Here is a 25,905-nt window from a genome sequence, read left to right as displayed (position 1 = left end):
TCATTCAATGTAACAAATTCTCTCAAGAAATGTTATGTAATATTACAGTAATAGTATACTGTGTATCTGAATGTACAGCATTCAAATTTGTATTCACATTTTTCTTAAATCATGAGATTTGTGCTAGCAACTTCATTACTGTAAAAATCTTTGCTTTTCACTCCAACAGTATTTTTTTTTATAAATAAAGTGTGGTTTGGAAATGTACATTGGTTTTAATTAAACCCAAACTAAACTCATCCATGTTAAGGCAGATTCCTACTTTCATCAAAACTCCCTCAAGGTAAGGCCTCTATAATGTTCACTGGGGTGTATTAAGTGTAAGCTGAGCAGGAAAAATTGCGAGATGGAATACAAGAGGGAGACAGAGGGAAAAATGAGTGAATAGTATGTGAGTGGATGCAATGTTAAGATAAATTAGGATGGAAGCTCATATTAATCCCATTAGAAATGCACTATAACGAAGAATGTCCTTCACTGAGTTTAATACCTTTATAAACAATTTACGCAGTATAAAGAAGCACCCTTTTCCAACCTTCAAAAATATGTCTGGACGCCTCCAGATGGAAGTCACAGATGCCTAATCAATCTCACACTTAATCAATCAATGAAAAGATCACTAAGAAATATGAAACTCACAGGGAAGAAGGTGCTGGCAGTGCATCTCTACCATACTGAGGCTGAAATTGTAAGTATCAAAGGGTAAAGTTTGAAGATGAACATCAACAAACTCTTCCAACTGAATGGTGAAGTACATTTGCACTTCTAGAAACCATACCCATGCAGGAAAAGACAATAAATGAGGACTGGTTTAACATTAGGAATGTTATCAATCTGCTGCAAAAGAAGCACTGGGGTATGGGGTAGCAAGACAGAAACCTTACATATGAGAACTGGGATACAAAAAATAAAAAAAAAATAAAAAAACAAAGGGTGCATGAAGACAAACATTAAATGTGCTAGGTACTCAGGTCTAGACGATGAAGTTCGACAAAGCCAAGAGGAGATAAGAGAGAGCACTTAGACAAACAAGCTGGTGATGTAGACAAAGCCACAAATTCTGAGAGAGCCATTGGTATTAGAGCAGTCCACAAAATAATTAGTGAAATATCCATGGGTGACAAGACAGGAGGGAGGGATCAATACTGTAATTGCATCAAATAAGAAGGACAAAGTTGGGCAGAGCATTTGCGATCATGAATAAAAAAACTGGAGGGGATAATCTGATCAATGTACCAGAAGCTGACAAAGACCCGAATGTGCTTATGAATGAATTCACATTTTTTGAAGTAGAACCATTAGTAAAGAAACTTAGGAGATGGAAAACTAAGATTTAACTGAAACTGTAATAACACATCGCAGCACACTAACTTGACTGTGCAACAAAATATGGAATGTAGAAGTAAAGCCTGTTGACTGGCGACTGGGAATAATAGTTAAGGTATCCAAAAAATGGTATCTGACTGATGTGGTAACTAAAGGGACACTCGCATCAGTTGTAATGAAAATCATCATTACCAGATGCAGATTCTCAAAAGGTTGGAGAAATATACTGATAAAAAGCTGAAGGTTAAACAAGCTGGTTTTAAAAAGGGCAGGAGTTTCAAAAATCAAATATGTGGAATGGAATTCAAAATTTAGGCCAAAGGCTAAGTGCTGGGACCTATGAGATCATAGCACTGAAAAGGAAAGTGAGAGTACAGCAATAAGGTTTAAAAAGTGTAACAGGAGGAAAACCTCGCAGTTGCACTATGAAATTGTTAGGAGAGGGTGGATAGCAAGATGAAAAAAAGATTATATGAACGGAGACAGGGTAAAAGTAATGACAGGGGTTGCAGCTAAGGGCCAACACTGCAATCGGGAGACCAAGAATGTGTTACAGTACAGCATCTTGCGCACCAAAGTACAGAAATTAAAAATCTTTTTCTGTTGACTTTGGTTGACTATAAGAAGGCATTTGACAGTGATCACAGCTCAGTATTAAGTTAGGTCCTGTGTCACTATCACATTCCTGTTAAATATGTAAAGATAATTTAAATCGCCCACAAACGAAGTAGATGCAGTATTAGTGGGGTCCTGTCAAGTGAATTTGCAGCAACTAGTGGGGTGCTACAAGGGAATGTCATTTCACCTATGTTGTTTTCCCTTCTCACAGATTTTACAATGAAAAAGTGGACATGCATGGAAGGAACGGTTCAGACTCGAGTGGCTTAAGAAACACAATTGACTTCAAATATGCAGATGATGCTGTTTTAATCAGTTAAACACCACAAGATCTACAAATCTTAACAAAAGGCATCATATATCCAAAAAGATGAGAATAAAAAATCTGACGACATGTGATGATGATAGAGTATGCACAAAAAGATGAAAATCTTCCATAGATTTAAGAACAATAGCATCCAGTGCAATCCTCTAGAGGTGAAATATTATTGAGTCAAATACTGTAATGAAAATCAGACACCAGGCAAGGAGAATAATATTGAAACTACATATGAAAGTAAGATCATATAGGAGTCTAGTACAATCTGTAATGCTATATGCATGCTATAGTATGACAACAGAATAAGTTTTATGAAAATATTAGGAGTTAGATGTCAGGATGGGCTTGGATATGATACCACCCAGGAAACTGAAGTTCATTAAACAGATGAGACAGTGATCATAAGGAGATGAAGATGGCCTGCATGTCCTTTGCACAGCCCCTGAGAGTATAGTGTAGTATGACAGTGAGGGCTGGGTTCCTGAAGGCATTAGAAGGATTGGAAGACTCAAACTTACTTGGATGAAAACTATGAGAAAGGAGGCACAAGATGAGTGAACCACAGGAAAGATGTGTCAACAAATTTCACAGAGCCCCTTGTCATCATATAGCAATATTGGCCATGAAACTAATTACAATAAAAAGCTTTTAAATTGATATACGAAGGTCCCCATAAAGTCTCAGATTACTCTCAAAAATTTTTTTTTAATATGAAATTATTATTGATTAGATAAGGTGGAACATACTGTATAGGTAATTGCACGCATGAATTTTAGAGGTTACTATGGATAAAATTCCACAACACAGAGTATCTACAATTGAGCTGAGTCAACACATAAATGTCTGTTTATCTGCTGGGGCATTTTTAACTGGAATAATTACCAGTGAATACCACAACTTGGCATCACTCTAATATAATCAGACCAAATCATAAATGCAGGAACCAAAGCTAGGTCTGATGCTTTATGACTAAACTAACCTATCAAGACAACTTGCATGAATATGGCCATCAGCAATCACAGATGACGAATATGCACATACCCGACTGTCTTTCCATTTCCAGTGAAGAGCCCAGCAATAGGGCAAGAAATTGTTTAAAAACCTCTCTCACAAAAAATTTCATAACTTTCTCCTCTAAAGACTTCCACAGTAAAGTCCAAAGACCTACAGTTCAAAAATAAGTTCTAAACATCGAACAGATGCTTTGCAGGAGAAACTTCTTACCTCTCTAGATATGATCTTTGCTGTAAGGACGTCACACTCATCAGACAATGCAACAAAGTCACCAAAAGACGACATCCGGTCTGCACCTCTAGCACGGGCATAAGCCGCCGCAAGAGGGGTAAGTTCCCCAAGATCATCAACCATACAGACTTTAGCCTGAAAAATAAAAGTATTTTTTCTATTTAGATACAGGATACAAGGTTGATTTGAGTTTTGGTACAAAAATCTGTACTGTATCCATGCCATGCAGACCTAAATCTTAACACATCCAAATTCATGCTAAATGCTCACCTATTGATAGCCATAAACATTTTTAAAAGTAATATCAGAATAGATAAACATGTAAAAATAAGAGATAAGGCCCTCCGTCAACATTACGATATGCCTTGCTGTTATTTGTTATTCAACCCCTTTCATACTTTCATATAATATTTGCTACGATACCTCTGTCATATACAAAGGTAGAAATAAATTTAATGAACCCCATTCTTATCATAACCTAATTGTCATAAAAAAAGATTTTTAAGTAATCTAGTTCAGTGACAAGGCTCAAAATTACAATATCACAATCAGCAATAAAAGTCATCACTCTTGTGACCTCAGCATAGATAAAGAAAATCCACAATTAAATGCATGTGTATAAATTCTCCCTGTTACCTGAAGCATTCACCAACTAGTTCAGTTGGCCTCTTCAGCCAATGACAAGGTCAAACAAGTTGGTAAAAGCTTTCTTTCACAGAGGTAATGTATGTACGCTTATAGTTGTGAATTTTCTTCACCCATCGAAATAAGTCATAAAGAAGATCCTCTTTGACTCCTGCTTCATTTCACTTAACTACTGTACCTGAAACTCAAAATTTACCAGATATACATCTCATGCAATTTAATAACTCTTACAATGAGAAGGTGTATTTCTTACTACTTATTGTTCTTTTAATAAGTTGTATAATTTCTTGTAACTTTATTAACATATTTTGCCACTGCACATGAATAATATTAATGATTATCAAAACACAAAAGTATTACTGCAATGGATATACATGAGATAAATCATAAACAACATAGAACAGACTCAAATTTTCTGGTATCAAGATTCCATACTTCCATGGATCTCCATGGTGTATTCATTTTAAAGGCTTCCTGCAGTGCCTATAAAAGTTGTTTCTTAAAGCTAGTCTTATATAAATAATGACTTGCCATTTTTGTCAGCTTTACTGATTAAAAAAAATAAGAGGTACCAGTACATTAAATACAGAAAAAGCAGCTTGGCTCTCATAAAAAAACAAATAATACTTATTCATTGTTAAAACAAATAAATTTAATGGCCAAATTTATAGAGTACAGTAATTCCTAACAATACTGACAACTGCACAATGTCAGAAATGGCAAGATTTAAAAACACTAAGAAACATTAAGGATAAATACACTCTCAACAGAACTGGTGATTGCTTAGTTTCATATGTTTAAACATGATTTAATAATAACATATTAGGGCAATTAAAAATACTGGCAACATGCAATCATTCTGAGAATTATGCTCTTGTGGAGGGACACTACTTTGTTGCAGTAATCGATTTAACAACACTGCAAATAGATTATGGTGACATAATGCAGTACATTAGCTTCAAAACCCAAAGGTTATGTGACATAATGCAGTACATTAGCTTCAAAACCCAACGGTTATGTTAGAATAAAATGTACTTGAATGCAATTTGTTTTTAGTAAATTGTTCAATTTAATACAGTACAGTATCAAATTACTAATATTTTATAGATACAGTAATTGAAATTAAAGACATATAGTCGGAACTTCCACATCGTCATATATTTGTCACTAAATGACCTCTATAATGTGCATGAAGACATCACAATTAAGAAGATTTTGAAATGTTAACTATTTTTATTATTTGAAAGTGTCTTAAGATAATCAAATAAAGGATACAATCTAGAATTGTATTCTCAACATTCAATTTTTGTAAATAACCATAAACAACATAAAGTCAAACAAATGACGTCGCGGTGTGACATCACAAGCCGATTCAAAATAATTTATACTGTATGTGCCGGGCTACAAACACTTAAAAAAGTACTTGAACTTTAGGCGTTTAAAATTAATGTGTTGCACCAAGTAAGCTGAATTATTGGAAACTGGAATATATGCAAAGGATGGTTTATGCAGTTCACTGTAATTTTCATAAATCTGATGCAAGAGGCCTTGGGGGGATGCATCTCTTGGATAAAAAAAAAAAAAACAAAATTAACACTAAAATTTTCAAAGTTAATGAATAAGAATTAGGGCTTCACCTCAGTACTGTCAAGTGCAACACCAACTGCAGCTCCAGCAGGCGAGACATGCTTAAAAGAAGCGGCTGCTTCCATACTAAGTGCTGCTCTAAGTTCATGAACTAGCTGCCAACCGTTCAAAGCATCACAGAGGTTGATGAAGCCTGGGGATCCATTCACCACTGGCAATGTAACAAAAGAATTAGCCAGTTCAAAAGGCAAGTTAATATTATTGACCAATGCACTCAGAAACTTTCACTGTAGCATCACTTCAACCAGTTTAATTATTTATGCAAATAATGGGGAAAAATAATAGCAGCACTGTAAACCAGTAGGAAGACTCACAGCCCAAAAGAAAAATTAAATTACTTTTAGTTCAAACAGACAAATTTATGAACAGAATCCGAAGAAATCAAGAATAAATTTCAACTCTGAAAAAAGTATTACAGTATTCATACTTCGAAGCTCTTTAGACAATTAAAAATAAAAAAAAATCTAAAATGGAGGTGCTTCCAAGGGTCTTGTTAAGGGAAAGTAGTGCAGTAAGGGAAAAGAAATGTATCAGCCAAGTATAAACTATCAAAAAATATATGGTCTAACACAGAAAAATAAAGATAAAAAATAAAAAAGATAAAACATATTGGGGAAATGAGACATGAGCCTGCTGTGGACCCTCACTTTTTCACACTTCACTTTATTGCAGATTTTTGTGTAACATATCTTTCACTTTTACATGGAAACTTAAGGCAATTCACAGATTTTTCTACAGACCATATCTCCAAAACTATCACTGTGTATTCACTAATTATAAGCATTTTAGTTTGAGGGGTACAGGGTGTTTTGCAATTATAAGCAATTACAAGCAGTTTTAGAGGGGATTATGCATTTTTGCAGATTTTGCATTTCCGTGGTGGGTTCTGGAACCTATCTCAGCGAAAAAGTGGGGGAGCACTGTATTAAGTTTTTGAAGTACTAGCGATTCAACTACTGTACAGGATTAGAAGATCATTCCACAATTTTGTCACAGTTGAAATAAAACCCTTAGAAAACTGTTGGGTATTGAACCTCAAAAAAGAAAAGGCAAATGTTGGAATTAAATACTCTCTTGTGCTAAGTAGTGGAAGAAGTGGTCTCAGAAGATCTAACGTAGAAGTGACCTTGACTTTTACCTAAAATTCTAGCAACAGTCTCCATTGAAAAAAAAAACAATTTTAGCACAATATGACAATATACGTTTCCTAACAAGTGTGATTTCACCAAGGATAAACAGATGTGTGTTGCTGGCAACTTCTAGTCATGATAGGGTTGCAGTATTGTGGGGAAAAAAATGATTATCTAGACAGTCCATGTAGCCTAAGTGGGGGACCCAAGGAAACTTCTTGGGTGAAAAAGAGTCCCACGGGCAGTTTCAAGATTAAGGGCATGTACTGTAATGTGGGTGGTTAATAGTGGAATTCGCAACCTTGAGGGTGAAGCAATGTATGCTGTTGGCAGATGTACATAACCATTCATAACTTTCGAAAAGGAGCAAGACAGGTTGCTGAGACTAACAACCATTTTATGAGGGATAGGGACTTCTGAAAAATTTAGTTCAAATCATGTTCAGTAAAATGAAAAGGGTGGAAGGAAGGGAAGCACTGTTTCTCATCAACCACTTAGCTGTATGTTGATTCAAGGAAGCATATCAGACTTTATAGTAGATGTTTTCAAGTAATGTCAACTTTTCCAGAGAGGTAATAAAAGGTTTGGAGACGTCAGACACAAGTGAACATCACATGCATATCACTGACAAATGCTCAAGTTTTTGTGTCTGCAACTGAATTTTTTTTCCCTCATTTAGTACCACTTAAAAGTTAGTTTAAATATGTGATTCTTTAGGGATACACAATAAAATATAAAACCACTTTTAACCACAATTACAATATCAGTACAATTGTAAAACTGATATGAAACCTGGTATGGTGAACTAAAATTTCTTCCATTCATATAAATCACAAAATAATCTCAAGCCAAAAAATAAAAATTGCAAGTTAAAACTCATCTAACCTGTTAATGGTAGTTTTTCACCAGTAGTGAAGATCTGTGCAGGCTTCTGATGGGGATTCATGCCATATCGAAGAGGAAGTTGACTTACACCCTTTGAAAAGGTTTTCCTGAAGTAGTCACTAATTGCATCATCATACATAGCTGTGTGAGTGAAGGCCTTGAGTGCAAGTTTCTGCCTGTTTGAATCAAAAACTCTTCTTATTACTATACAGTACAAACAAAATCTAACAGTAGACACTCATGAAATTAAATACAAATCACTAAGTGACACAGAAACAACATAAGGATATACGCACTTATCTTGGAATTGCAAAAGCGGCACTTACAGTATTACTGGTAACTTCATTCACACCAAACCCGTTATTGATGATGTAAAATGTAATTTCACGAATCCTCAACACTTCATTGCCAATTCCTGGAGCCATAAGATTCTAAGCACCTAAAAGTTATTTTTATACGTCAAACCTGTTGGTAACAACGCTTTCTGTTACCTATGCTTTTGAGCTGATCGTTTCCCTAGAATTATTTAATTTGCATTTATTCACTTTTAACTTGCTGCTTTTTTCTGCTAGTGCATAAGAAGAATTTGAGTGAAATTTCCTCATGAGTTTCACAGCCTTTTTGCTGTTATCCTGGATTCCACGATGCAAATAGTACCAAAGGTACACGTTACTGAATGCTCTTGGAAAGGAAACACTGCTTTTGTATAGTTTAAAACTTTATGTCCTCTGGCTATTTAGTTATATACTGTACTTGCTAGTGGTATGTGATACTAAATGAAAGGAAAAATATCCATGAGCAACACATTCATTAAATAAATCAGATTTAAAGCAGTAATTCCAAAACGATTTTTTGATAAATTTTTTCCAACATCCATTGGTTGGCAAAAGTAGTACAGTTTGTTTAGACACACTCAGCTTAGACAGCGTAGCCAAACGGCCTTGTAGGCCACATAATATATATACAACATATTTCTAGTTTATATAATGGAACACTTCAGTTATGTGGATGGTGTTAGAACAGTTCAGGTTTCCCTCTTCTTGTCTGACTTTTCTTCTGAATTGGTCCCCTTCCATTTTGGCTGCCAGTGGAACCAATTCCTCAACACAAGGTTTCCAGATATTCCTGGAGTACTGTACGAACTGTCATCACCTTCAAGATTGCCAAGCGTTTTCCATTCCCAATACGCCTGTCTTGTTGTGACACAACCAAGTCTCATTTGGAGCAGCAAAAGCTTAACTCTGTTCCATGAAAATCGTGGAGGAGATGACATTTCACATTGTTACTTTAGCCAAGTGTGAGCAATTCATTCCAAGGTCCTTCACAATAGTGAAGTCTGTCTAACCTCTTCCCAAGTCAGCTTGAAGACATTGCTGGAGGAGTGACAGGATGCAACAGCACTTGATAGTAAAGACCTTAACAGCCTCACAATAACAAGCGCTTTTAAGTAGAGGACCTGGGGATACAGCAATGGCATTAGTCTTGGTAATGAATTCATCACAGATCTCTGGTACCAGTCATGCATATCAAGCACTTATCCTTTCTTTGCCTCACTAATAAGCCGTATATATTAATTACCCATTAGACTATTTTGTGTGTTAAAACTTATGTCTACCTTTCCCTCCTCTCTCCTTTGATGCTGTCTGTTTCTGAAACTGTCTCCATAAGCACATTATTTCTCTCATTCCTACTTCAACCTGGCTTCCCATCCAATTGGCTTTGGAAATGGGGAAAAAAAAAAAAAAAAGTTTGAAATGCAAATCAGAATTCAGAGAAGGGGCAAATATTAAATCAGCATCAAAAAAGTCATTTCAAAAAGGGGGCAATGGAATTTTCAGAAATCTGGCATACAGGGCTGCCTCCTACTAGATGTTACATCTCTTGTGGATACTGTCATAGTTCTAAGGACAGGCAGGTGAGGAAAGACTACACTTTCTGTAGAAATATGTAGCCTTCTAGACTTTGAAACATAACCTTCTACCTGCAACACAGAACTACCTCTGACAGAGTATTTGGCAAACTTCTGGAATCACAGTGGAACCCCGGTCTCCTACCATACCGAAACTCGACAAAATCGGATTCCGACACGAAATGCCGAGTAAACTTTGCGCCGGTTCCCGAACAACAAACCGGAATCCGACCCGACGCGATCCGACCCGTCGACGAAACATATGATGTTTGTAAACAAAAGTGTTTCGGTAACGCCGCCGCTAGTTGGCGTTGTTGGTGGCGTTCTTCCCACGCACATTTAAAAGCACTTGCAGTAGACTCTGAATGGAATTTACCATAAATTAATACAATCCTGAACGTACACAATGTTTATGTAATTACAGTAGTACCGCGATACGCCACCAGGACGGCGCTCTGGTTTGTTTATATTCGCACTTGCCACAAGCTGCCGATGCCGACGTAACTTAAGACGTTTTTCTTAATTTTTATAACAGACTCTACAGTACATTCGGCTTATTTTTAATATTGTTTTATTAATTTAATGTAATGACCAGGCTTGTTTTTCATTGTATTTATCATTAACAACAGTTTTTGTGCGTACCCGTTACAGTACATTCTGGAGTGCATATGGGCTGCCTAGCCTAGCCTGCAGCGCTTCGGTCTACCACTGGTAGGCCAATTTTTTTGATACAGTATGCATTTAAAACTGTAAGAAGACTTCTAATAAGATAAGTTATTTAACTCTGAACTTATTTAATTGTAATGTGTGTAGTGTTTTGTATAAAAAGACAAGGTTGGAGTAGTGACTGGTGGTCAGGAACGGATTAATCCATTTTCAGTTATTTCTTATGGTCGAAATTGATTCGGAATTTGACAAAATCGAATCTCGACATTCCTTCTAGAACAGATTAGCGTCGGAAACCGAGGTACCACTGTATTCAAATGTCTGGCACCAAACAGAATCTTTGTGCAAACTCAAACAGAACCTGTCTCTTATCATAAAAGCAACAAAATCGTATAATATCTGATGAGGTGTTTTGCAGTCAGAATCTTTGTTGTACTTTAGGAAGTAGGAGCTATGGAAAAAAGTTTACAGTATTTCTCTGGGTTGAAGAGTTATTGGATGTATAGGACCTAAATATTAAGTGAGGGAGATCATTAGAGGCACAACTGAAAGAAAAGGTGACAAAAATAAGTTTGAAAATTTATATCTCGGACGTGTCGATTTTAAAGAGATAAAAGCTTTTACAGTGTTTTGGTAAGTCATTATAATGAAAATCATAAGGTTCTAAAGCAATGATTGTGCAGCACCAACTTGGCCTAAGCATGTTGGGCATGTTTTTATTAAAGGAAGATATGCTTGCCTTCTAACATTGACACACAACTCACTATAAAGGACTGCTGCAGTAACTCACTTGATACCTAAAGTAAATCTTGAGAGAATCTATTTCAGTGGTACCCAAGGAAGCATGGACATTTACAACATAAAAAGATACCATAAGAGCACTCCCAAAAACCCTCAAATAATGCTGATAATATGAACCACTTAATTTTTCAGGAAATAAAATAGCTATCCACATTATTTTTTGCACAATAAATGAAGACAGTTTCGAAATAATATAACTACCCACATTATTTTTTTCATGATAAATGAAAACAGTTTCAAAGGGTTTTAACATAAAATGAAAAAGGCAGTGATTACCTACACATTCATAGACTGCCTCTGCTGAAGGAAGTCGAGCACATGATTAACATGGAAGTGTCTAAGAAAACTGTCATCATTAACAAGAAAAAATCCCAAATTTACATCAGCATTCATCAGAATGTGAACGAAGTTAAGGAAGCACCAGAAAACAATTAAGGGTGATGACACACAGAAACCAAAAACTGACACAATTGAAAAACAATCCCAGTAAATGAGGTTGGTTACTGCACGTATGGAGTAAATTATCAACAACCTAACTTTCCTTCACTATAATCATGGGGAAGATGACATTTTACATTATTACTTCATCCAAGAACAAGGGATCTTGCCTCTAATCACAATATAGTGTGGCAAATCATTTTCTTTTTAATTGTATTATGGTCATTTACTTTTAACCAGAGTGCACCTAAGGAAATATTCACACAAAAAAGACAGAACTGAAACTCACCTGGTATTCAAAGACGTGTCTCCATTTCTCAGCTCCCTAAGGACAACAGAATAATCATCTGGGTCGCACAGAACAGTCACACGGGAATGGTTCTTCGCTGCTGCCCTGAGGAGTGTTACTCCTCCAATGTCTATATTCTCAACAGCTTCGTCAACAGACACATCTTCACGACTGACAGTTTTCACAAATGGATATAGATTGCAAACGACCACCTGTGAAAATATGCAAGACATTTTTCTATTCATACGATGTCACTGCAAGGCTAATTATAGAAATATAAATGACCTATGTTCAGTATCAAGCAGTTCAACTTAAGGGAAAATTCCAACATTAAATAAAACCTTGAAAAATTGTGAGGCTCCCTCCAATGCAATACTGTACATCTGCTATAAAATTCAAAAAGAAATTCATGAAATAGAACACCCCTAGGATTTGCACACAAGCCAAATCCAGGTACATTTCCTGGAAACAATTTAACAGTTTCAAGATTTGAATGAGTTCTGCATGATGCCAGCCTTGGATCCTCATATAGTATATACTGAACTGAAAAACATCCCACGCCGACCAACTACAGACATGTACCCTTTAGGCACTGTGCACCAACTGATGTAGCCTCAAACTCTCTTCAATTTTTCTTCATATTCAAACTTGTTAATTTTTATTTGATGTTCAAACTCATACATTTGAATTTTATGTTTAAACTCGAGTAGAGAGAGAGAGAGAGGTTATAATTTTCATAAATAGATTTAACCTGGAGGTTATACAGTGAAGAGACCAAGACAGATTGAGAAATTCTTTTTCACACTAATGCCCAGATCAAGAAAAATACTTTTGGGCCCTGAAGTTCTACTGTTTTAAAAAAAAAAAAAAAGTGCTTGCTCTCTGTCAAGTCCTACTGTGTACCTAATAGGTAAAATGTAAAAACTTATATAAAAAATATATACAACCTACCTGGATCATGTCTATTTTTCTCGCCGAGAGGTCAGCAAGATCTGAAGGTGTATTTCTTGCCAAAATTCCTCCATGGACTGTTGGGTGCAGTGTCTTCACACGGCCACCCAGCATCTCTGCGGCCCCAGTCACTTCTGCTACATCTGATACCTACAAGGAAAATCCTCAGAATTACTCCGGGCAGACAACGAGTTTACTGCTACTAAACTTAATGTAAAAATACTGGAAAGATTAAAAATTACAAAAAATTCAAGAAAATTTTACCAAAAAAGAGGACCACTCTAAGTATGACTAGTAGCATCCTTTTAATTCCAAGACAGCTCTACCAGTTATCCACCTGCTTTACCTATGAAATCATGCACTTTCTTACAAGTGCTGAAATTTAAATGTGTGAATGAAACTCAGTTCTACTATGGCATCAGAAATACCAAATGGTACAATAAGAAAAACAGAAACCATCTCTGGAGCAAAATAGATAACGAAAGAATTGAAGGCATGACTTTATAGAAAGCTTGAATAACCTATTGAAGTGATATTATCAATAGGTATAATAGATTTGGATTTATAATTCATCTGATTGGTACTTTAGTGAAAAAGATACACAAAATTAAATTTTCCACTTAGAAATACAATTGGAATAGGTCTTTTCGTAAGCATAACCAATTCGAAAAGCTCTAAAAAAAAACATGCAAGTCTAATATGTGTATGAACTGTTATACTGAAAGAGGAGCAATAGGTTCAAGAAATTATGGAAAACGATTCAACAGAACCACATCAAAACCAAGCTAGAATAGTTTCACTACTTCGCACTCAACCATCGGGGAAATATTGTTTTACGCAATTGGCAGACCTACTCTATTCACAAAACGGAGAAACTGCCAGACCAGAATTCTAAAGACATAGCCTAAACGTGAAGAGCTAGAGTTCTGCAAGAACTCTGACAGAAAAATTTAACAATTTAACCGAAAGAAGGCTTGTCGAGAGAGCCTCAACATCATGATTATAAAGAAACTGATGACAAGACAATGAAGCAGATATTTTCCGAAAGATGGCCCTAGGAACTATAAACAGGAACATGAATTACGCTCAGAGAGAGAGAGAGAGAGAGAGAGAGAGAGAGAGAGAGAGCACTGCATATATGCATAATAAATCTTTGCAGTTTTCAAATGTATTCACTTTACCTAAAGGATGACATCCAAAAGAGAAACATATTATACTATATGACTCTCAAATCTTAGTTTGGGTACCTCCTTTGGATTAATTTATTCCATAGAAAAAGTGAATTCGACACTAATTGGTTATTTGTGGTTTTTCTGTCACCTACTATCATGCATTAGCAAAGTAAAAATACTAAGTACAAATAAAAAATACTAAGTAAGTATAAAGTAAAAATACTAAGTACTAAGTACAAATAAAAAATACTAAGTACAAACAAAAATACTTTACAACTAGAAAAAACCACATATCTAAAATAAGAGTCAGAAATGTTTCATTAACATAAAATACATCCGATTATCTTTTTACCTGCAGTCCCACATCCCTCAGTTTGGTTGCTGTCCCACCAGAAGCCACGAGACTCAGCCCAGCAGCTGCCAGTCCTTTGGCCAGTTCCGTTAGGCCAGTCTTGTCAGACACACTCAGCACAGCTAAAAAATAAAGAAAACTAACAGCTCAGCACAGCTAAAGAAAAAAAATAAGACAAAATAAGAAGGAAAATTATGAAGTTATTAATTACCACAAACAAGTACGTTTCTTTGTTAAAATTGGGAATTTTACCAAAATCTTGAAAGTAGCAACACCTGACCAGAAAATTAGCCAGCCTTCGGAGTCAAACACTGTAATATTGCATTGGGTTCGGAAGGGAATAGAGAGTTTAAGCCAAAGGAAAAGTGTTGGGACCTACGAGGTCAATCAGCGCTGGAAGGGAAGTTGAGAGTAGGTAGGTTTGAGAGGTGTAACAGGAGGAAAACCTCGCAATTGCACTATGAAACAAGATGGAAGAAAGATATTATGAATGGAGGTACAGTAAAAGGAATGAAAGGGGTTGCAGCTAGGGGCCGAAGGTAAGCTGCAAAGAACCGTTAGTAATGTTTACAGTACACCGCGTGAGGTGCACTGACAGCACTACCCCAGAACAGCACTTGATACAGTGTACATGAACCCAAGCTCTTACGATTTTGAAATAATGGCCACTAAAAATTGTGCACAGAAACTGTTCAATAGTTGCATGACCAGTGACAAAAATGCTAAACCACAACTGTCAAGCGGCGTCTTAAACTTGGCCAACCGTAGGAGCTAAGCTATCAATTATACTACCGAATTATTGAATATCATGAAAAAAAGCAGGCAATACATCATTCTGCATATGATACACAATTTAACTTTATTAAATGAAACAGCGAAATATGCCCACAACAAAGAACATCACGAAGGACCCAAAGATCTGGCTGGGCACGAGCATGAATCAGACGAAGATAAAACAGTCTATAAATATATTTAAATGGGTGTGTGCGTGTGTGTGTACCATCATTGCTCTGAAACGCACTGAGCAATTTCAACCAAACTTGGTATACATATGACTTGCTTTTTAGAAATCAAAGGGCACCAAAAGGGGGAGGGATTCCCTGAAACAGGGCTGGCGGTTCTGCCAGTAGACTTACTAACTTTACGAATTTATACCTAATTTCGGGATCCATATGACTTCTATCTGGAAAAGAATAGTGCGTGGGTAAGATAATGGCACCAAAGGAGATGGGGACTGGGAAGGAAGAAAAAGAGAGAGAGGCGGCGCCAGGTTGGTCAGCTAGGTCACAAATAAAATCGTGTGGTGAAATTCATCATCATCATCGTTGTCAAACGTCGCGTGACGCAACGAGCCTTAGTGAATCGTGCTACTCATATCTTTCCCGAGCTTCCTTTAGGCCTACTAGAAATCTAAAGGTCCCCTTCAAGTCTTCTGATCCCCACTAGAGTTTAACTGTCAAGTATGTCAAAACAAATCTTACTAAACTTCTGCTTAATCTTACTTTCGTATGCATTTTCATTCTTACTGTTAAACAAATCTTAGTCAGCCTACCCAATGCTTGATTTGAATTTGCATTTTTTAGTGTTTCACTAAATTGCAGCTCCAGTTCTCTAGCTGCCCTTTGTGGGACATCTCTTCTCACGACTTCTGTTTTCCCTAGACCTATTTAGTGACCCATCACTCTAGTTATACGAAGCAAGCGTTGTAAACCTTGCGTTACTAATTAAAGCATCATCTGCATATTCTTAGTGCCAAAATACTCTAGTTAAGCAATTCTACACCTTTTCCTACATCTCCGCTATATGAAACTCAAGCGGCAAAGATGAGACAACGTTCCCTCGTATCACAACCCCGCTATTTCCACAAACTCACTTGACAAGACACCATCAACATTACTTTTTTATCCACTACGTCCACGGTAAAAGACATGCCCAAGAAATATAGCAATAATTATTAGTACTGTTCGCTAAACATAACATGACAGATCAGAAACTAAATTAAACGTAACAGATCATATACTCCCACCTAAGAAGCGTAGTTTTCATAGACATTTAAAACAAGGATACATTAAAAAGGCTATGCTACCACAAGAATTACCTGCTGTAACATTCTCCATAATGACCTATCATATATACGACAGAGGTTATACGCTATGATAAAAATTAAACCCCAGGGTTTTATGAACATTAACTTTATAAGACGTTACTGGGGACGATTAGGAATCTGAAACTTGAAAATATTTGAGTCCTCCTACAGTAGTATAACAGTGAAAGTATAAATACACGGGTAAGGATGAACATACCACAGGGCACCAAGACTATTCAGTAAGCGGGACAAAGTCCTAAAAAACGACTGAAAAGCTACCTACATTCAAGAAGAAACCAAACATACATGCATCAAAAACAGGCATGACAAAACTTGTAATTCAAGAATATTCAATGAAAGTGACCCGCCTGATAGGCGGAATGGGGGCTAATAGTAATGCCATTGTAAAAATAAACCAGCATAAGAATAAAGGAGGGACAGTTGCCTTATTTCAATTTGGTGTGCCGAAGCATACTATTGTAAATTACCTGTTTCTGGTATGCTTCACTGCAGATCAACGACAGGATTTTTGCTCGATATTCTTCTCGTTTTCCTTCATGACCAGTTTGAACAAACTGCTTTCCAAAGGATCTGAATTGCTCTGGTATGACAATGTTTGTTTAGCCAGGCATGGTTGTGACTGCTTATGTAATTTGGTTTTGGATTTACACCAAGGATCTCAATTTTTGACATGCCGTTCGTAAACTGGTGTGAAAGAGCTATGACACTTTTTAAAAAACTTACAAACTATGAAACAACTTGACAAAAACAGCTATGAGGAATGTTCCTTAAAAAATCCCAAACTCAAATACATTACATAACCTGAAAAGTTTGTTATTTTAACTGGATAGTGATTCCAAAATTTGGATCTGGGTAAGTGGAAAGGAAATCCTGCAACACGTCGGCGGTTTCATAAACCAGAATACTGTAACTTAAAAGCAATGTGGTATGAGGTTACAAATAAATAAAATGTGGACCATTCCTGTAGCAGAGTCCTATAAGTTAATTTGAACTTTTTCCTTTGGCATCATGGATAAATGGATAGCTGAGGTGGGTTATAACAAAAGGCTCTGGTCGTATACCTACGGTAAATAAAAATAACTTCAGAAATTTGGTACGTGTTCCTACGGAAATAAAAGCCATCCCCTTTATGTAGGAGACTCGCTCATTAGGTGATTGAATGACCTTCCAACTAGCTGGCAAGCTGAATCTTCACACGGATATTTCACGCTCCTGCTCAAGATAGTGAGCAACGGAGCAATGACTCCTATAACCTAACGGTCTGAGTTTACAATGCCCCGAGCTCGAGTGAGAAGAGTCTGGACTTGTTTACGAAAACCTCGAAGAACCAAATGTAGCCCCTTAAAGGGGTACCACAAGTCGGAAGGCAGGTAAAATCTGGTCAGTATAATTGCTAGGTTCAGGCGATAGTTCTGCAACCTCTCCCACGACTCCCTTTATAAGAACGGAGGGAGTCACATCTTATAAGCCGAAGCACCTAGCCCCATACAGCGCGTCCTCTGTCTGGCTGCCAATTCGCAGGGGGAGGAAGAGAAGGACCCAGTCACTCAATCATTAAACTTACAGCGTTATGCCCTCCGAGTACCTTATGTATTGCTTTTTGTCTGAGCGGGGCTTGGGTGACTAAACAACCCGTTGAGCAGCCACCAGAGATCCCAAAGAAAAGGTAGCCAAGGATTTTCCAGCAACGTCCATCAGGTAGAATGAGGGAAAGGTGGTCTGGCGTCTCCACACACCTGTGCCATCATTACTCGTGAAAACGAAAAGTTCCTCTAAAACGCCTCCCGTAGCATTTCACAGCTCTTACCGCACAAAAGCATCTTGTCAAGTCTAGGTGAGAGGGAACAGAAAAAACTACAATCACCCACCAAAAACTGTCGGGTTAGAAAAACCTTGGGCCATCGTCAGAAACTGACGGGTTAGAAAAACCTCGATTCACCCGTCAGGAACTGACAGTCTAGAAAAACCTCGAATCACCCGATTCGTCAGGAACTGACAATTTTGAAAAACCTTGAATCACCCGTCTGTTAGAAAAAACCTAGAATCACTTATCAGGAACTGACAGGTTCTAAGTTTATGCCACAAACTCAGGAAAGAACGAGGGCTAGAATGATTCCTAAACTGCCGAATGTCAGACGAGATATGAAAGACCATTTAACACGCAAACACGTAAAGAGACATTCTTGAGCGTGAGATCTCAGTCCGAGGCAACCCCCACTCAGGACCCACATGGTATATAGTGGGTCCTACCCCCACCCTTCCCCATGGGCTCGTATGGTACGCAAGTATGGCCAAGGACCTTGAGTATGGCTGCAGTGGACGAGATTAGCGTCCCATTCGGGAGGCCGCAGCTCCCGTGGTGGGCAAGACAGTTTTTAACAACTCCTGAGCACAAACCAGTCACAGAAGATTACCCACAAACTAGTAATGTGCTTAGTAAAATCTGCTGATACTTAGACTTCACATGTACAATCCCAAGCTGTCCACCGATCATCGATTATTAGTAGGTAAAATGATTTTGTTGTATAGACGAATTAGTTCAAAATTACTGAATACACTTTAAAGCAATTAATTCCAACAAGTTTTGTTCGAAAAAAATATAAATAAGCATCAACTAGGCTATATTCAAGCTATTTACTGATATACAAACTTCATACTGATGCTACACGCATTTTTGAGATATTTCAAATGTGTACATAATTCTCTCTAAATTTCTAACTTTTCTGAAAATTTAAAACTAAGTTTAGAGTGTTTTCTTATTCTAAGTTTAACAGAAGCATTTGGAATTTATCCATTTAGGGCCGAGGGTTTTTTTTCAATAGCCTCGTTTCCTATCTACGTCCGTGAACATAATCTAATTTGGGATCCGGTGTTCAATATAGTCTAGGCTGAGAAATGACTGCAATTTATGGAACCCATTTGTGTAAATTGACTACAATTACATCTATAAGGTGTATACACACTATATATATTATATATATATATATATATATATATATATATATATATATATATATATAATATATATATATATATATATATATATATATATATATATATATATATATATATATATATATATATATATATATATATATATATATATATATATATATATATATATATATATATATATATATATTATATATATATATTATATATATATATATATATATATATATATATATATATATATATATATATATATATATATATATATATATATATATATATATATATAGTCTGTAAAAGAATTTGTAGAAGGACATTCCGGCTGCCTAGCTTAATTCCTGGTTGTCTTTCAATAATAACTCAACTGAAGCATTTTTTTTTACAAGAATCTGAGACTGCTTTAGCTTCAGTCGCTTACGATGCAAAAACTTTCTTTTTTGCTGTTTAAGCTACTGATCAAGCGCTCGCTCATGGCCAGACTGCCTACACAAAACTACCTCTGTACGTTTGAACTACTGACAAATATTACATCATGATAAATGCGTCTGTAATCACACTACTCTACTAATCTTTGTAAACGGACCATGCCATTATCAAGACTAATACTGTTTAAATATGAATAATAAACAGAGCCCAACTTCGATTTATAAAAGAAAACAATATTTATAGGGCAAAATTTAACAAAAACCGCATACGTCAAGGTACCGATAACAAACGGGTACTCATTGCGATGGCTATAACCTCTTCGACCCCTAGTTTTAGCCGATTACTTTCCCTCCACTCTCGCTTTCTTTCTTCAGTCTCACTGTCCAACTCTCTAACCATGACTTAGTGCGACTGTTGGGCTTTGACTCAGTTGCATCTTTACATCCTAATACTTCATCTTTATTTTCTAGATCCAACCACCCCAGCTCCCTCTTTCACCGTCTTGGCGTCAAATGGCCAAAAGTGCCCAGTGCTTGGTTTGATAGCGTCTATATGAAAAAGTATCAAACTACAATGGATATCAAATGTTCAAAACCATTTCTGTGTCAATAAAATATACTTAATGAGATAATGACATATTAACCCCTCCCTCGCATTTTTGTTAAACATATTTGGCCCCACCTCGCGGGGCACTAATTTCATCAAAGGGGTGACGCCTATGCTCGTTCGTTGTAGATTAAGCCAGCCTCCCTGCGCTGGCATGAGCTTTTGCTGTAGTGCGCCCCTGAAGTTTAATATATATATCTATATAAATATCTATATATATATATGTATATGTGTGTGTGTGTGTGTGTGTGTGTGTGTGTGTGTGTGTGTTGTGTGTGTGAGTAGGACCTTTTCGTCGCCGTTTAGCAGTCGGTTTGGTTCTTGATTTTTATTTCAAGCTTTCATTAATGGGGGAGAGTGACTGATTCGATTTACGCTGATTTCATTTGATATTGTGGATGTCACGAGTCTCTTCTCCCTTAAGAATGACCCGGTACGGAAGAAGCTAAGCCTAAAATAATTGTAATTAAGTTGGGTGACTGGCTACTGCTCTGTAAATTAAGATTACTTAACAAGCTCGGTCACTAACATTTTAGTATAATTTTACTGTTGTAATATTTCAAGTAATTTGTTGGTCTTCACTTTTCTAGATATAAATTATAGTTTGATTTTGCGGTTAAGAATATTAATAGTGTACAGTACAGTATATGTCACTGGTAGTCTTGTTCTCAGATGGCTCCACTGGAGGCCTAACGCAGCCGTTAGGCTTATGCTGGTCTCCAAGGTCATACAAGTTCTCTTCCAAGAAACCAACCACATACACACACACACACACGAGAGAGAGAGAGAGAGAGAGAGAGAGAGAGAGAGAGAGAGAGAGAGAGAGAGAGAGAGAGAGAGAATTTTCAAGTATGTTACAACATTAATTTGAACATACCAACCTAAATTCAATAAGCCCTTTTCAAGTAACAGCTCCAATAAAACCCACCGCATTCTGCTATTCTGAACCCACATCAGCATTAGGCCTAACCTAATTGAAATGGCTACTTGTCTGTTTGGTGTCCTGCCACGCTGATGTGACCTACTCAAAGATGATCTAAAACATCGAAGGGAATTACAGCTGAAGAGTGACGGAACGAGTCAAAGAGCACAGCAAATCTCAAACATCCTGCCTGAACCTTCCCTTCGACATACCGGTACACCGAAACTTCAAAAATTTCTTGCAAACAGCAGCAACTATCATTTTGCAATTCGCAATTGTCTTTGAAATCATGCAGCCGCGTATATGCGATAAAAATTAAATAAACGGCAATTTCTAAAACTAGTTTTCAACTTTAGACTTTTGACTACTAACACAAGTTATGCCAAAGTAAAGTAGATCTACTTGCAACATACAAGTTTGTCATAAAACCAGGACAGACCCTCAGCCACAAACTTGTTCAACTTTGGGTAAACAATTCATTATGGGCTACAGATCAGTCCACATAAATAATAAATTAACTATGCCCTGAATGCTGCAGTGAGCGATGTCATCTCTTCAATGAGACAAAAATTAGTTATATACATCAACGGAATTTTCACAATATAGACAGGGAACACAAAACCTGTCCTGGTGGGGATATATTGTTAGTTTGATTGCAATTGTTAGGCTACGTGTCCTGTTGGCCTTTCTTTGTGTAGTCCACGGAAATGCGGTCTTTTATTACCTCGTGGGCCAACAAGTTCCCTGAGCAGAGAGCCATTGCTTAACGCCGGTATATAAATCTCAGCAAACAATTTGACTGACTTGGCAATACCGTCGTATAACTCGTGTTTACCAAATGATAACAGGCAACATTTCAGGTTCCGATAACTCACCTAACTTCTTAGGAGATGCCATCTCGTAGTCGAATTTAGAACCGAATTCCTGCCGGCTTTCTCTTTCCAGGGAGACCACAATCACACGTCTAGACGACCGACTACTGAAAGGAAGAAGAGGGTACGATGAAGTTTTCTTGTTATTTGGTAACGCCCCAAAGTTGAGCATACCCCAAGTCGCTGCCTGGTCGCCGTAAGAGTTTATTTTATACTCTTGCATAAAGCTCTAGGCGGAACTTAATCGTTTATATATGCAAGCTGCGTTTCTTGTTCTTATTAGAAAGATGAACTGCATAGAAGTTAAACATCGAATTAGAAAAGTTGAGCAAAAACAATGTCTGGCAACATCCGTCACCCGTTGCCCAGTTGGTTACCACGTGGTTGAGTGTCGTTGTGACCTTGGCCACTGATTTTTCATTGTTTTCGTTCGGTTTCTTTAGTGATCGCACCCTAGCAACAACCGTTTGACATTGGCCAAAGGCAAACGAATGAGGCGAAATCTGTTACGTGTTTTTTTTTTTTTCTTTCTTTGCCAGAGTTTATTCATGTGAAGATGTTGTCGCAGAGGCGAGATTAGCACTGTATGGTCCGAGCAGGGACGACTGATCGATTCGGAAATTCTTGGGTCTGACATTAAATCAAGGAGATTGGCGGTATCGTGAAAGGCGGATTCCTGTAACAGTAATTCCTTCTTACGATTTATTTTCAGAGTGAATTGCATAATGTCTGGAATGCATCACATGCATTAAACCCTTTAACATATGCAGCCTCAGTTAAGGAGGTGGGAAAGTGATAAACACTGTCATTGGTATAACTGGTGGAAATTTTATTAGTGGGAAAATAATATATCATTCACTTTTTGAATGAGTTCCTTCATATATAGTATTTCTGGACCATTGCAGTTTTTCATTTGGTTTGCAGTGTAGTTACTTAGGAGTTTAGCGAACGATTTAGGCGAGTGGAAAAACCAGAAGTTCAGTTCAAGTGTTAAGCACGTCGTCGCTTATTCATGCTCATTATAAACGTGCGGGGGAAAACATCAGCTTTAACGATAACGGTAAAGACGAATTTCCCCTGATTCCGTATGGCCTGCGGATATTGTGATATGAAGAAATCTACAACAGAAAGTATGTGAACGGGAGGATAGCGACTGATGAGACCTGTTCTCGGAAAGAAGCGTTTTAGCTTTTTACATCTAGACTCTCTCTCTCTCTCTCTCTCTCTCTCTCTCAATTACATATGCTTGTTGTTGTCGTTTATTTATCTAAAATATTTTAATGCGTTTATCCATGATTTTTAGTACACGCGGTATACAATAACGACCTTTCGCGTATCTCCTCGTGGCATAGGCCACTATTTGCTCTCCGCCCATCGACCTGTTGATGGATCCTATCGGCGAAAGACTTACAATCTCATTGATTCTAATTAAGTAAGGGGGATCGAGAAATCTCGACCGCTATCGAGAACACATAAGCCGGGAGATGGTTACCATGGCAACGGCATCAACATAAGTGGGGGGAAAAAAAGACGGAGGCATGTTCGTCATTTCTCTTTTTCTTGCTTTGTTGTTCATCCTCTCTCTCTCTCTCTCTCTCTCTCTCTCTCTCTCTCTCTCTCTCCATCATCATAATGAAACCTGCTGGCGATTGCAAATACATGTCTTGTGTTCTTCGTGTTCTGTCATTTCTGTATAGGTCTAATAAATAAGTTATATGAAACAGATCATTTCATACGGAAAGTCGTGATAATAACAACATTACCTAATTTCCTTTTAACATGCAAACATGACTTTCAGAAGTGTGCAATGGTAGATTTGACTTCAAATGTGTTGTAAAAGGAGACAGTGTATCACGCGCTGTTCAGTTAGCTGTTACTTATGGTCTAGGACTTTTTATGTCTCTGTAGTCATGCAACTGAGTTCAAGCACAATTTCATGCCAACATGAACGTTTCGTTGAAAAGCCATCAAAACACCGTTCAAATAATTTAGGCTGGAAACTGTGCGAAAATACAGAAAACTGATTTCAAAATATTTCCTTTTACTCTTTTCGAAAACATATTTCATGGCGCCTCTGAATTATTCACCCGCTCGTCACGCTAATCTGAAAATGCACGATCGGCTGCCATTTGCTTATATTAGCATTGGAATCTTTTATCAGTCTCTAGGAGAATACAAATGACATAAAATTATACATTTTGGACTAGACGTACATGAGTTATTAACAGTTTTACATCACAATATCAGTGACTGAGACTATTAAATTAAGTAATTTCCCAAAAAGAGATTAATATTTTGCTGCCCGTCGTTGATATAGAGGAAATCCCTTATGGGGAGAGTTCCGTCAGTGTACCTCACGTGGTGCACTGTAGGCATTACTGAAAGGCTTTTTGCAGCGTCCCTTCGGGCCATAGCTGCAACCCCTTTCATTCCTTTTACTGTACCTCCGTTCTTATTCTCTTTCTCCCATCTTATATTCCACCTTTTCCTAACAATTGTTTCATAGAGCAACTGCTTTGAGGTTTTCTTCCTGTTATACCTTTCAAACCTTTTTACTGTCAATTTCCCGCCTACAGCTCTGACTGACCTCGTAGGTTGGCCTTAATTTTGTATTACATTCCATCCCATTCCGGTATAGAGAAAAAAAAACTTGTCTAAATTGCGGGCATCTGTCCATTTCACTCTAATCTTATTTGGTAATGATGGCTAGGCCGAGTCGAGAAATCTTATTAAAAGCTCTTTAGGCGATTCTCAGAGAGAGAGAGAGAGAGAGAGAGAGAGAGAGAGAGAGAGAGAGAGAGAGAGATATCAAGTGCTAGCAAAGCAAAATGAGGGCTGAGCTGCGCAATCATGGGTGACTCACTTCTTAAGATGGGTCTGCTGTGCCACGTTCATAAGCACATCCGGGCTAAGGGTATCAGTGGTATTGCTTACTTCCTGTGGGTATGTGCGTGAATGCGTTCTTCGCACATGCAAGAGCACACAGATACTGATTTAATTTTCAACACTGAAAATACAGCGAGTCGAATGACTGTTTAAAAGCTGCTGATCAGTGCAACTTCTCTATTTATTATTATTACTTTTTTATTTACTTACTTATCTATTTACTTATTTATGTAATTATTCATTTATCTATTTGTAAGTTCCTCATCCATTTATGAATGAAAGTTTCATTGCCAATTCACGAACTGATTTGTGTAAATATCACCGACAGAAGCTTCTTCATGTTCAGCGAAAGCATTCATTTCAGAATTGATTATTCCCTTACCCTTCGTAAATCCACGTAACAAAAAGCGTAACCCCATTCAATTAACATGACTGATATTCTAGCGAAGCGAAACCGGTTAACGATGAGGGGTAAACAAGTGGATATGTGTGATGATGATGGTGAGAGAGAGAGAGAGAGAGAGAGAGAGAGAGAGAGAGAGAGAGAGGTCTTATTTATGGTTTCACCTGTGTGTGTCGGGGGAAGGATTATGCGATGGAAGATAAAGAAGAGAAATTTATCAAAATGAATAAAGTAATAAATAGATTATAATAGAATAAAACCCGTAGGGGGCATTGCCGTCAGTGCAACTCATGCGGTGCACTGTAGGCATTACTTAAGGTTCTGTGCAGCGTCCCTTC

General features: G+C 37.2%; 1 protein-coding gene across 1 annotated transcript in view; it reads right to left on the bottom strand.

Annotated features, from left to right (window-relative positions):
• Positions 1 to 22,496, bottom strand: part of LOC136850511 (bifunctional purine biosynthesis protein ATIC) — a 66,230-nt gene extending 43,734 nt beyond the window's left edge. The window contains exons 1-7 of the mRNA XM_067124092.1: positions 22,282 to 22,496; positions 14,394 to 14,515; positions 12,870 to 13,019; positions 11,919 to 12,130; positions 7,816 to 7,991; positions 5,791 to 5,951; positions 3,488 to 3,643 (exon numbers count right to left, since the gene is read on the bottom strand). Of these exons, the coding sequence (XP_066980193.1) occupies positions 3,488 to 3,643; positions 5,791 to 5,951; positions 7,816 to 7,991; positions 11,919 to 12,130; positions 12,870 to 13,019; positions 14,394 to 14,515; positions 22,282 to 22,450 (1,146 nt within the window). The 5' untranslated portion in view covers positions 22,451 to 22,496. The remainder of the gene's footprint in view (positions 1 to 3,487; positions 3,644 to 5,790; positions 5,952 to 7,815; positions 7,992 to 11,918; positions 12,131 to 12,869; positions 13,020 to 14,393; positions 14,516 to 22,281) is intronic.
• Positions 22,497 to 25,905: the final 3,409 nt, after the last annotated feature.

The sequence above is a fragment of the Macrobrachium rosenbergii genome, chromosome 22 (genome assembly GCF_040412425.1).
Source record: "Macrobrachium rosenbergii isolate ZJJX-2024 chromosome 22, ASM4041242v1, whole genome shotgun sequence".
Lineage (NCBI taxonomy): Eukaryota > Metazoa > Arthropoda > Malacostraca > Decapoda > Palaemonidae > Macrobrachium > Macrobrachium rosenbergii.
Note: the sequence above shows the minus strand (reverse complement) of the source record. Positions and strands in the feature narration are given on the sequence as shown.